We start from the raw sequence: 14,289 nt of genomic DNA on the forward strand, positions 1-14,289 counted from the left end.
ATGACTCAAAAGTCCTGCATGACCTAGGTCATGTATGAAATGCAACCAGCCATGCCATCTTGGGAATGACTAGAGATTTTCTTATCCAAAATTATGTAGCTTGCATGCAAACAGCCTTACTTTATCACATTAACTTTTACAATTGTAAAACTAAAGTTTTCTATTGAAACTCAGTAGCTAAGCCAAAATGTAGGGGCAGATGACTGTAGGGAACGAACAAAAATAGAATAATCAAATTAGGAAGCACTAGCAATTTAATTCTTAGAATTCAGGACTGCAAGGGATGGGGAAAAATGAGCAGACCATCTGTTTTTTCAGGATCACTTGGGTTTTCTGGTTACTAGTCTTAGGATCCTTGATGACAGAAAAGGAAAAAAATAGATTTTTTTTTTTTCCATTTATACTCTTTAGAAGCTGTGTGACTATGAGTGAAAGAATTGAATCTTATCTTATTGCCATCTGTTGTTATGTTCTAAAAAATTGCATCCATTACACAGACAGAATAAGAACATGTCATTTGTGAGACATACTGCTTGTTCTGTTTTCACTGTTTAAGAGACATCAAAAGAGCATCCTCCATTTTAGACCTTCATCAAAGACTTGTGGTCTCTAGATAAGCTTATGCATCTGATGCAGAAATAACAAAAGAACAGAGAAGGATACTCAAAAGAGGGTGGGAAAGAAAGTGTCAGAGGGGAGAGGTTATCTCCCTGAGACACTAGAGTCCTGTATAAGATAAGTTTACCTTGGAAAGGTAGCTAGAATAGGAGAATTATATTCTGGCCATAAGGCTAGGGTTTGTAATAGGGGTTGGAGGACATTACCTCACATTATATTGGCCTCTTGTGCCCTTCACCAATGTTTTTTCCAGTGCCCAAAAGACATTATCTGATCCAGGTGTAGATATGTGTCATTAACCTGAGGTACTGTTTTCAACATCAGAGCTGTTCCTTCTCTTCTTGATTAGTCTTCCCAGGAGCTGTAGACTCCTTCTTGTTATTTTGTATCACACACACACAGACACACACAGAGACACACACACACACACACACACACCACACACCCCCCCAAGTTTCTTACCGCCTATAACTCCATATAACTCTATTCTTCTTTTTTGTTCCTCTATTGCTTGTCTAATGGGAGATGGTAGGGCTTCCCATGAACTAGTCCTTCCATGCACTTCACTCAGACAGAGTCAAAGAGCTGCAGGTCTCTTAAGTGGTCATAGTGGGGTGGGACTGTGAAAATACTATATCCACTTGAGAAGAGGGTAACAGAGGAGAACTAAGCACTTCTCTCTTTTCTAAAGTTCCTGTTGGGTTAAGCATCAGTGCCCTTGAGTATTCTGTACCAGACTAGACTTAAAAGAAGAAACTATTTAGTTTCTTTGGTAGGAGGTAGTATGACTGTGTCACATAAAATGAGCATGTTTCATTTATCCTTTTTTTTTTTTGTCCTCGTTTCATTTATCCTTTATTTTTGTCCTCTAAACATAGGTGGCACAGGAGTCCTGTGGTGGCTCTATGCTAAGCAACGAATATCTGCCAGTGCTGTTCAGACTCAAATAGCCAAAGACAATCTTCAGGCTCTCCTGATATATGCCATTTCAGCTACAGTCTTCACGGTATCCTTTGCTAATGACTATATTACTTTATTTTTCTGTCTTCCTGATGGTCTCTCTTTTTTTTTTTTTTTTTTTATTCAGGCAAAAGGTTTATATTGCACACATTTTTTAAGAGTTTATTTCTACTGCAACCTCTGTTGCTATTTATTTATTTATTTATTTATTTATTTATTTATTTATTTATTCCAGGCATTTTTCTCTATTACCTGATTTTGAATCAGGAGAGAGTTCCTAACCCTGCAGCTACTCTCCTCTACTGTAAAATGTACACAGGGACTTCCAAGAATAGGTACAATATTGGACTCCCAATCCAGTTTCACTTAGGAGATTTTTCTTAGGTTCCTAGTTCAGAGATACTTAGTAATTTCAGTTTATTTGAAAGTCCTTAGACCATTCCTACTTCTGAAGTCAGTTGTTCTCAAACTTTTTCCATTTAGAGAAGGATCAATGTAAACTGAAATACTGATTACTGAAATAATTTATCTTCTTTAGGCCTTGCTGTTTGTTTTGGAGTCACTGACTTTACTACTAAAAATTGGCAATGTTTGACAAACTTACATGACAAGATCACCACACCATGCTCAAATGTGAATGTTAAATTGTATTCTTTGTTAAATCTTGCTGATTTCATTGGCATCTAAAACATAACTGAGGTAGCATCTGGTCTGATCTCATCAATCTGAGGCTGACGATGGTTGCAAAAACCTAATTATGATATTGGAATTCCCCATAAGTAGAATTTGAAAAATAATTTATCACCAGAAGAAGCTGATAGAAGTTTTATATTGATCTAGTGAGTTTGCAGATAGAGCATGTGTTAAATTTGCTGTGTTTAAATATGATAGCTTGCTTATTTTTCATTTCTCTAAAATGTGATTTGGAAACTTAACCCTCTAGGTCATCTTGTTCCTGATAATGTTAATTATGCGCAAACGAGTAGCTCTCACCATTGCCTTGTTCCATGTGGCTGGCAAGGTCTTCATTCACCTGCCGCTGCTAGTCTTCCAACCATTTTGGACATTCTTTGTGCTTATTGTCTTCTGGATATACTGGATCACAGTCCTGCTTTTCCTTGGTACTACAGGTAAGCAGCTATCAGGCTTATTTTGAATAAATTCCACTTCATTTCTTATGGTTTCAGGCTGAGTTGGTTAAAAAGCACGTGGGAACCTCTAGAAAAAAACCCAACATTTTGTGCTTGTGTTCCTGTCTGCTTCAGTGACTTCAAAACACTTGTTTCAAGAAAGTTGTGGGTTTGAGTCTGCATTCCCAGTATGTTACTTTCTGCCTTAGGCTGGCTTTCTGATTTGATTGCAAGTTGGCATGTTGCAAATCACAAGACTCTGTTGGTAAGACAGCTATAACAATTTTTCAAGTCATTCCCTCTAATTTTACACAACAGGTTAAAACCAGTCTAATCTTGCAACTAATCTTACCAAGTGTTGTATTGTAGCCAGTACTCACACAGATGAAGAAACCGTAATGAAGGCACTCTTGTACACAATTGCTGTCTTCCAAAATGTAAATATACTGGAAATAGTTTTTATTTGTTCATAACTTCAGTGTCCAGTATTATTCCTTCATTTTCTAGGTTTATTAGGGAGATTTTTCTGTTATTTGTACACTGTATTCTGAGAGCAGCCAATGTACTCTCCATTTCTGCCAGCAGTATAGAGTGTAGAAGATGAGAACATGGTTTGTGTTCAGGGTCTGACAAGAGCTTCCTGGAGTTAATCAATCCTATAGGCTCAAATCTTAGTTCAGCAGAGAAACCTAGCAACTGCTTTCTAAAATGGAAGGTGTCTGTGCAGTAAATTGTAGGCGATAGAGATATCATTCATTATTAAAACCTTAGAATTTTGGAATTTCTTATTTACTGATAAGTAGCAGTGTTTCAGGTTACAGAGCTATTGCAGGGTAATACAGGGTAAGTATTTTTTATTTCATAGCCTGTATTCTTAGCGAGGGATGGAGGTAATAGAATTCATGCATTCTTGTTCTCAGTACTGTTGCAATTTTTAGTTTTTATTACATGCTGTGGGATGTGCAGAAAATGTTTGCCTCTGAAAGTGAGTTGAGTTTCAGTCCCATGCTTTACTCTCTGGGTTAAAGACCACAGTGCAGGGACTAAATTTGTTGCAGAATTTAGGCTGATAATATATTTTAATGACAGAATTCTTCAACTGGCCATGATTCAGCAAATACTAATTTATGCTTTTAACTTTATCTTCACTGTTAAACAAAATCTTTGTGCAAATAGGGCCAGATCTTTTCAATCCAAACCAGGAGAACTGAAAAAGTGTACATTATATGTGTATAAGAAGCCTACACTTATTAAAAGCTTGTTCACTAAAACCAAAATTATTTCAATAGTTCAATTTATTCACAAGAAAATACTAAATCTTTATATAAGTGTAAAAACATAGCTAAGTCAAAACAATGGTTTCAAAATTTTGTGCATGTGATGTTACTTTCAGTATTTTTCTGAATCTCATCAGCTGTTCACATAACTGTTGTAGATGAAACATTTCAATGTGAGTTAACATATTGAAACAGAGCTTATCCTAGGAGAGTTCTGATGTGCTATCGGTCTCAATACATGATATTGCTGTTCAGATCAGACAGGGTTTCTGAATGTATAAAATCATACGTTTAGAATCTCTAAAGCAGCTCCTTATGCCTGTAAAGCTACAAATACTGTTGAAATACTTGCACAAAGACTTACCATAAGGAAGACCAAAAGTGATTGTTAATGTTGACATCTAGGTGTAAGGAGCTATGAAGTTTAATAGTGATTCTCACTGTATGAATAATTCCAACAGACCAGCAGACTGAAATTAAGAATGATTGAAGCAGTCTTCTATTATGTTTAATTATAAGAATTTTTTGCTACTTGGTGGTGGTTAGATTTTGAAATTTTCACTAAGTGGCTGAAAAGTAAAAGAAGTGTTGCGGGAGTATGCTCAGAATTATTTTTTTTTAGTGCTTTTTCAATAGCCATTATCCTGACTGTTTCAAAAGCTGTATCTTTCCTATCAATAGTCTTCCTAAACATGACATTTAGAACTATTAGTAGAAGTTAGAGGGGTTCTGCGTAGACGGTTATGAACTGCTAATACCATATGCTTCTTTCTTTCTGAGTTGATGTTAAGCACCATTTCCTTTTTTTACCCTCATTTATTTCTAGGTAGTCCTGTCCCAAATGAAGAAGGGTTTGTTGAATTTCATATGGTAGGTCCTTTGAAATACATGTGGTGGTACCATGCAGTGGGACTTATCTGGATCAGCGAGTTTATCCTAGCTTGTCAGCAGATGACAGTAGCAGGGGCTGTTGTGACATACTATTTTACAAGGTAAGAACAATTTAATTCTACTGTAAGTAGTGTAGAAGGGGAATTAGCAGAAGTAATGGGGGACAGAGCTTTTGGGAAGAATAAGTGCTTCCATCATGAAAGCTGGAGAGCAGTTGAATTGTATTGACTCTTTTAAATTCGTATCAAGTCCTAAAATAATCTGTTTTGCTGGTTATTGTTACGGAGGTATACCAAAGGGCCTTCACACAGATAATAAACTTTAATTTGTAACCAAATCCAAACAGCTGAAGCCAACAAGACGATAGGGGTAACCAAAAGAGTGCTCCGATAACATTTAATAAACTACAGGTTCTGGGTACCAGTTGGGGAAGTTATTACTACACAATGACACAGAAGAACAATGACTCCAAAGTGTGCACACTCTCACTCACTGTGCCTTTTAAATTATTTACAATGCTTCATTAATATTCTTACACAAGATTACTTAGGGTCTTGTTAGATTCATTGTTTACATACACATTCTGACAAGACTCTACTTTTTTATCTTTTTTGAATGAAACTCACATGAAAGTAACTTTCTCCTAAGCTGGGGAGGTATTTTATGTTTGGAATGTTAGCACTTGTTCCTTTAAGATCTTTATTATTATGCTTATATTTCTAATAAAGAAGAAAAGCCATTCTTCAAATGTTGACTAGAGCTGTTCTTTGAGAGAAAAACAGAAGTGGCTTCCTTGGTAGCAAATATAACTAAAATCTTGTAGAGGGAATTGCCTCAAAACTGTGAAAGTGAGTATTCATCTGACAGATTAAAAATATTCTAGCCATGTTGCAATAAAATGGCTCGTTTTAAGGCTTAATACTTGGTTTCTTGAGGATATAATAGCTAAATCAGAAATGCAAAACATCTGAGAGGAATTTGCCTAATAAATAAAAATAGTAATGTCCTCTCCAGTGTCTACAAAGACCTCCAACAGAACAAGAAAGAAGGGGAAGGCAAGTTTATCAGTAGTTCAACTAAAAAAATATCAGCATTGCTTCTAATGCTTTTAGGAGGGTTTTGAATTTTATTGAAACTACTAGTTGGCAATACAGGTAATGCAGCCAACTGCTAGTAAGACTACCCTTCAAGTCATACTGATTCCTTATCCTATTCCTATTACTGCATTAGGGCCAAAACTGTAACTTGCACAGACTGTCTGTCAGTGTGGAGTGAACAGTTTACCTTGCAAACTAATATAAGAATAATATGCTCCTTTCACATGTTGTTTTATTGAGAATTTGTAGCACTTTTAGATGATATTACATACATACTGATCATTCTATTCTTTTTCTATTTTTCAACAGGGAGAAAAGGAATTTGCCATTTACTCCTATTCTGGCATCTGTTAATCGCCTTGTTTGTTACCACCTAGGAACAGTAGCAAAGGGGTCTTTCATTATCACACTAGTGAAGATACCACGAATGATTCTTATGTATATTCATACACAACTCAAAGGAAAAGTAAGATAAATATTCTGTTTTGTTACTGAAATTCATGGCCTGACATGTTTACAGCTAATTTAATCTGCATAGGAGACTGGAAGTCTTGTTTTGGGTCTTTAAAGGAGGGCAGGACTGAGGGGGACTGCTTAAGTTACCACCTGAGTATGGGTTACTGAAACACAAAGGAATGTTGTTTTCTTAAGATTTGTTGGGTTTACTCTTTGTTTTCCCACATTTTGTGCTTTCCTAGGAAAATGCTTGTGCTCGTTGTATGCTTAAAGCCTGCATCTGCTGCCTTTGGTGTCTAGAAAAGTGCCTGACTTACTTAAATCAGGTAATATTTTCAATAGTTGTTTTTTGTAAGGGCTGATGAGAGAGAGGGAGAGAGAGAGAGAGAGAGAGAGATTCCCAGAATGCAGTCTGAGGCAGACACATATGTGTTATACTTTGGAACTGGATTTGAATAACAGCACTTCAGTCTTGTCTCCATTACTGAAATTACACTGCAAATCACGACATTAGTCATTGTTTATATTGCAAAGGTGAAAAGTAGCCACTATTCATCTTTGTGAATATGGTATCTCAACTTTCTTGTTTAGTGGTTGGAGACATTCCCACTTATGTCCACCCTGTCAAACTACATCTGAATTTCAGAATATGTTTGCTATGAAAAGAGAACAAAGCTTTTCTAGGTGTAATATTTAAGGTTCACACAATTGAAAAACTGTATATAACATCAAATTGTCATCGTCATCTATGAAGTGGGAAAAGAGTTGCAAGTTGCGACACAATAGCTGGGCAGACCCCTTTGTAAAAGAGGTTTTATTGGCCTGTGGTTCCATCTTTGTTAAGTACATCTATATCTCTAATGTCTTTTTGACTGTTGTTCATTCTTTTGTGGAAATTGTGGAAATATAGAAAATAAAATCAGAAGAAAGCAGGCAAAAAACCTCCGTGTAATCCTTAAAAATTATCCTGGTTAACCATGAATGCAGTGAAGTATCTAGAAATTATCTTGGTGGACTTGTATGACTCTAATATTTCCAGAAGATTTTTTTCTAAATACTTAATTGCTGTAGTTGTACCAGTGCTTACCTCCTCCTGCAGACAAATTGTAAATTCTGTTTAATTAGTTTTTTGGAATAAACTTGTTAATGCATAAATGATGAGAGAGGAAGAAGAATAATAGTAATTCTCTACCTTGTATCTTCTGTCAGCTGGTAGATACTGCTTGATTCAACAATTCTCAAGGGAATCTTTGTCATTAGCATCATATGACTTATATGACTTATTCAGAAGTTATATCTTCTTCTCCTCTCCCCTCCTCCATCTAAAATACCTGATCATTCCATGAATAAATCTTCAATTTCCTTTTCCCAGAATGCATATACAGCCACAGCTATCAACAGCACTAACTTCTGCACCTCAGCAAAGGATGCCTTTGTTATTCTAGTGGAAAATGCTTTGCGAGTGGCTGCCATAAACACAGTTGGGGATTTTATGCTATTTCTAGGAAAGGTATGTCTGCATACAGTTTTTATATATACAGCTGTTAATGGACTTACATAGTAGCAAGCTATCCTGGTTCAGCTAGGATAGGGTTAAGTGTCCCCAGCAGAGAGGCTTCAGCTAGGATAGGGTTAAGTGTCCCCAGCTTGGCATCGCGGGAAGTTTTTCCTTTGTGGCTTTGGTCACGGGAATCAGGTGCGCAGGCTGTCTGTAACCATTGTGGTATTTCTCTGCACATCTTTTGTCTTGTTTATTGTTATTACTGTTTATTGTTGTTATCATTGCTACTTTGTTGTTCAGATTATCACACTGTTGTATTAAATTTCTTCTTATTTTAACCCGGGGTTTGTGCCCTACTTGTGTCCGAGGGTGGGGGAGGGACAACACCAACGTGGTCTCTGGTCCCAGCAGGGCTTAAAACTATCACAGCCTTTTTGGCACACCAATGTGGGACACAAGAGGGTTGAAATAAGAATCAAAAAGGGACAGACCCTGACCAGAGTGTGTTAGAGCAATCTGTTAGGTGTAATTTTTCTGTTTGTATTTGTACTGTTTGATAAGAAAATGTTTGCAATGCTGGCCCACTTGCTTGCTTGGTGGGGCTGGATTAATCCTTATATCCAGTGTATGATCACAGTGCTGATGTTTGTTGTTGTTGGAAAATGTATAAAGGGTCTTATTTTGATGTACTGGCTATTGACTGCTTACAATGTGTTTGTATCGCTGTTTGTGGGGGCAGGCTGGTACCTATTTGCTACCTGGACTTTTGTTAGGGGTCTCACCCCCTCTATGGGTGAGCCAGGGGAAGAAATCCTCTTGGTTTTGGGGAGTTTCAGTTATCCTTGGGGTGTTCAGGCCGATGTATTTGCAGCACAATGTTTTCTGGGTGTCTGCCAGATCTTGTTTTGGGCCATGCAGCACTTCTTTAACAACAGCAGCACCGGAAACCTGCCCCAGGTCAGATAATAGTGAGTTGCAAGGGGTGTGGGAAAAGATGGGCAAACGCCTGAGTTGGTGGGCACCTCCAATGCTTTGGAATTTCACTCCTGAACAAATGCAAAGCCCTGAAAAGCTGATGGAGTGCTTAGAAAGGGTGTGTTACCAATCTGGCAAAACCCAGGAGACACAACTCGCTGCAATGTGTTCGGGACTTGCCCATGCCTACCGTGTCCTCTTTAATAACACTCACTGCTCTCAAGGGGGAGAAAGGGCTGCAGGATCTGAGAGTGAACTTACTTGTACAGGAGCTGGGCTGGGAGGACAGGCAGAGCCAGTTTCAGTTGCCTCCACCAGCACAGCAGCTGAGCCAGAGAGCCAGCCAATGCTGGTATCAGTCGCCCCGATACAGAAAACAAAATATACCAGAAAGTCTGTTTGCAAAGTGAGGGATGGGGAAGACCCAGGCCCAGCACGGGAACAGGAGGAAGGGCCAGAGGTGATTGTCCAATCTCTATACCCGACTGAATTGCAAGGTATGAGGAGAGATTTCGGCCGCCTGCAAGGCAAGCAGATTTGCACCTGGCTGCTCCCATGCTGGGACAATGGACCAGTGCTTTTGAAATGGAGGGGAGAGAGCCAAGCAGCTGGGATCTTTGGCCAAGGATGCTGGCATTGATAGGAAAACAGGGAAACAGACTCAAACCCTCAGCCTTTGGAAGCGAATCCTGCTCAGTGTGAGGGAGAGGCACCCTACAAGGATGATATCCTATGTCAGCTAAGCAAATGGACCAGCATTGAAAAGGCATCCAGAACCTCAGGGAACTGGCTGTGTTTGATATGATCTATGGTGATCTGAATGATGATCAGTCACCCATGGACCCAGAACAGGTCCCTTGCACACACCTGATGTGGCAAAAGTTCCTGAAGAGCGCACCAGAAGCACACTCGAAAGCACTGGCAATAGTGTCCTGGTGGACAGACACCCACACTCTAACAGTGGATGGAGTGGTTGGCAAGCTCCGGCAATATGAGGGAAATCTCCCTTCATCTCAATATTCCTGGGCCTCAGCTGTGGAGGAACTGTCTCAGAGACTCCAGAAAGTGGAAGAGGACATGTCCGACATTCCACTTGCACGGGCTGATGTCTCAGCCATTAGAAATAAACATTTCCCCACCCAAGAAAAAGGCAGTAGAAGGCACACACCACGAGGCACCCTGTGGTTTTTCCTCCATGACCATGGAGAGAACATGAGGAGGTGGGATGGACACCCACTGGCGCCTTAGCTGCACGAGTAGAGCAGCTGAAAGGGAAGGCCATCGCAAAAGGGGAGTCCTCCAAGAAAAGCGCAGCTCCAGTGTCCAATTAGAAATCCTCCAGACAGAATAGAATGGCCAGCGTTATGTCTGACCCTCTTGAGGGGACCAGTAAATCATTCTTACAAGAAGTGAGTGATGATGAGCAGGATTAGAGGGGCCCTGCCTCCAGCCAGGTGGAGGAAAGGAATAATCGGATTTACTGGACAGTGTGGATCCGATGGCCTGGCACGTCAGACCCACAAGAGTATAAGGCTTTGGTGAACACTGGTGCACTGTGCACCCTGATGCCATCGAGCTACAGTGGGCTTGAATCCATTTGCATCTCCGGAGTGATAGGGGGATCCCAACAGCTGACCCTATTGGAAGCTGAAGTGAGCCTGACTGGGAAGGACTGGCATAAGCACCCCATTGTGACTGGCCCAGATGCCCCGTGCATCCTGGGCATAGACTATCTCAGGAGAGGGTACTTCAGAGACCCAAAAGGGTACCGGTGGGCTTTTGGTGTAGCTGCCCTGGAGGAGGTTGAACAGTTGTCCACCTTACCCGGCCTCTCAGAGGATCCCTCAGTGGTGGGGCGGCTTAAGGTTGAGGAACAGTGAGTGCCGATTGCTACCAGGACGGTGCACCAGCGGCAGTACCGCACCAACCGAGATTCCCTGGTCCCCATCCATCAGCTGATCCGTCAACTAGAAAGCCAGAAGCTGATCAGCAAAACTCACTCCCCCTTCAACAGCCCTATATAGCCAGTGAGAAAGCCTAATGGCGAATGGAGGCTAACTGTGGACTACCATGGCCTGAATGAAGTGACGCCAGCAATGAGTGCTGCAGTGTCGGACATGCTAGAGCTCCAGTATGAACTGGAGTCGAAGGCAGCCAAGTGGTACGCCACGATTGACATTGCTAACTCGTTCTTCTCCATTCTGATAGTGCCACAGTGCAGGCCACAGTTTGTGTTCACTTGGAGAGGCATCCAGTACACCTGGAATCGATTGCCCCAGGGGTGGAACCACAGCTCCACCATTTGCCATGGACTGGTCCATACTGCACTGGAGAGAGGTGGGGCTCCAGAACACCTGCAGTACATTGATGACATCATTGTATGGGGGAACACAGCCGAGGAAGTCTTTGAGAAAGGGAAGAAGATAATTGAAATCCCCCTGAAGGCCGGCTTTGCCATTAAGCAAAAGAAAGTTAAGGGGCCGGCAAGGGAAATTCAATTCCTAGGAATAAAATGGCGAGATGGGCGTCGCCACATCCCAATGGAGGTGAGAAACAAGATCACAGCCATGGCCCCACCAACCTCTAAAAAGGAGACTCAGTCTTTCCTGGGTGCCGTGGGGTTCTGGAGGATGCACATCCCCAACTACAGCCTGATTGTGAGCCCTCTCTACCACGTAACCCGTAAGAAAAACGATTTTGAATGGGGCCCTGAGCAACAACAATCTTTTGAACAGATTAAGCGGGAGATTGCCCAAGCAGTAGCCCTCGGGCCAGTGCGGGAAGGGCAGGAGGTTAAGGACATGCTCTACACCGCAGCTGGGGAGGGTGGCCCTACCTGGAGCCTCTGGCAGAGAGCACCTGGGGAAACCTGAGGCCAACCTCTAGGCTTTTGGAGCCGGGGATACAAAGGCTCTGAAGCTAATTACACACCAACTGAGAAGGAGATACTGGCAGCATACAAAGGAGTTTGGGCTGCCTCAGAAGTGGTCGGCACTGAAACACAGCTCCTCCTGGCACCCCGACTGCGGGTGCTGGGGTGGATGTTCAAAGGAAAGGCCTCCTCCACACATCATGCAACAGATGCCACGTGGAGAAATGCGTTGCATTGATAACACAACGGGCTCGAATAGGGAACCCCAGCCGCCCAAGGATACTAGAGGTGATCACGAGCTGGCTGGAGAGCAAAGATTCCAGGATGTTACCAGAACAGGAGGTGACGTGCTAAGGAGGCCCCTCCATATAACAAGCTTCTGGATGAGGAGAAGCGATATGCCCTGTTCACTGATGGGTCTTGTCGTATTGTGGGAGACCATTGACAGTGGAAGGCTGCTGTATGGAGTCCCACACGACGAGTCACTGAAGCTACTGAGGGACAGGGTGAGTCAATCCAGTTTGCAGAGGTGAAAGCCATCCAGCTTGCTTTGGATATTGCTGAGCAGGAAAAGGGGCCAAGGCTTTACCTCTACACCAGCTTGTGGGCAGTGGCGAATACCCTGTGGAAATGGCTGCAGCAATGGAAACAGAACAACTGGCAACGTAAGGGTAAAACCGTCTGGGCTGCTGAAGTATGGCAGGACATTGCAGCCTGTGTGGAGAACCTCGTTGTGAAGGTGTGCCATGTGGATGCCCATGTACCCAAGAGTCGGTCCACTGATGAACATCGACACAACCAGCAGGCAGACCAAGCTGCTAAGATTAGAGTGGCTCAGGTGGACTTGGACTGGCAGTGCAAAGGTGAACTGTTCATAGCCCGGTGGGCCCATGAGACCTCGGGCCACCAAGGTAGAGATGCAACAAACAGGTGGGCTCGAGACTGAGGGGTGGACCTCACCATTCACACCATTGCAGAGATCATCCACGGATGTGAGACGTGTACTGCAATCAAACATGCCAAGCAGGTGAAGCCCCAGCAAAATGGAGAGCAATGGCTGAAATACAGATATGGAGAGGCCTGGCAGATCGACTACATCACACTGCCACAGACCTGCCAAAACAAGCACCACGTACTCGCAATGGTGGAAGTAACCACTGGATGGCTGGAAACTTACCCAGCACCCCATGCCACCACCCAGATCACCATCCTGGGCCTTGAAACCCAAGTCCTGAGGCAACACGGCACCCCAGAGAGAATTGAGTCAGACAACGGGACCCACTTCTGAAACAACCTCATAAATGCCTGGGCAGAAGAACACGGCATCGAGTGGGTCTACCATATCCCCTACCACGCACCAGTCTCTGGGAAGATTGAGTCCTACAATGGACTGTCAAAAACCACACTGAAAGCACTGGGAGGTGGGACCTTCAAAGACTGGGACACACATCTAGCAAAGGCCACCTGGCTAGTGAACACAAGAGGATCTGCCAGTCGAGCTGGCCCGGCTCAGTCAAAACCTCCACGTGCTGTAGATGGGGATAAAGTCCCTGTGGTGTGCATGAGGAATATATTGGGGAAAATGGTCTGGTTTAGTCCTGCGCCAGGTAAAGGTAAAGGCAAACCCATCCATGGGATTATTTTTGCCCAAGGACCTGGGTGTCCCTGGTGGGGATGCAGGACAATGGAGAGGTCCGATGCATACCACAGGGGGACTTGATTCTGGGTAAGAACATGCCATGAATTATGCTGTGCCTTTGTAAATTGTTATTTTGTTATTATTAACTGCTAAATGGCAGCTGGACATAATGCAGATGGTATAGAATAAAGGGGTGGATTATGTCCTGGTTCAGCTAGGATAGGGTTAAGTTTCCCCAGCAGAGAGGGGGAAGGCATCTCCAGCCATTTTATTCATACCATGCTGACGTCAGGTCCGGCCTGGCAGTGTGGGATGTTTTCTTTTGTGGCTTTGGTCGCGGGGAGCACGCAAGCGAGCTGTCTCTATCCATTGCAGCATTTCTCTGTATATCTTTTGTCTTGTTTACTGTTATTACTGTTTATTGTTGTTATCATTGCTACTGTTGTTGTTCAGATTACCACACTGTTGTATTAAATTTCTTCTTATTTTAACCCGGGGTTTGTGCCCTACTTTTTCCGAGGGTGAGGGAGGGACAATGGCAATGTGGTCTCCGGTCCTGGCAGGCCTTAAAACTATCACACAAGCTTTCCTTAGCAATGGCTTGCATCCCAAATACAAAATGCATTAAAATTCCTGTTTCTTAACATGCACTTCATCACATTTAACTGCATCTTATCAGGACGAGACTGTCCAGGATAGGGAGGATAAAAAATGATCTACTTATGTTAAGTAACAGTGATTAGAAAGGAGTAGCTGAAGATGATGACACCTTTTGCATGAATTTATTTTCAAGGAGTCAAGAGAAAAGCTATTATAAATTCTAAGGTTTTGATTGGTTTTGTGGTTAAAACCTAGAATTGTAAGTAATGGAAC

General features: G+C 42.3%; 1 protein-coding gene across 3 annotated transcripts in view; it reads left to right on the forward strand.

Moving 5' to 3' along the window:
• SLC44A1 (solute carrier family 44 member 1) overlaps window positions 1–14,289 on the forward strand; it is a 93,173-nt gene that overhangs the window by 57,325 nt on the left and 21,559 nt on the right. For all 3 annotated transcript variants that reach the window (XM_026866183.1, XM_026866184.1, XM_026866185.1), the window contains exons 8-13: window positions 1,497–1,624; window positions 2,522–2,708; window positions 4,812–4,977; window positions 6,283–6,439; window positions 6,672–6,755; window positions 7,802–7,939. In XM_026866183.1, coding sequence (XP_026721984.1) covers window positions 1,497–1,624; window positions 2,522–2,708; window positions 4,812–4,977; window positions 6,283–6,439; window positions 6,672–6,755; window positions 7,802–7,939 — 860 coding nt within the window. The remainder of the gene's footprint in view (window positions 1–1,496; window positions 1,625–2,521; window positions 2,709–4,811; window positions 4,978–6,282; window positions 6,440–6,671; window positions 6,756–7,801; window positions 7,940–14,289) is intronic.

This window comes from Athene cunicularia (assembly GCF_003259725.1).
Source record: "Athene cunicularia isolate RWA chromosome Z unlocalized genomic scaffold, athCun1 chrZ_part2, whole genome shotgun sequence".
Classification (NCBI taxonomy): Eukaryota; Metazoa; Chordata; class Aves; order Strigiformes; family Strigidae; genus Athene; species Athene cunicularia.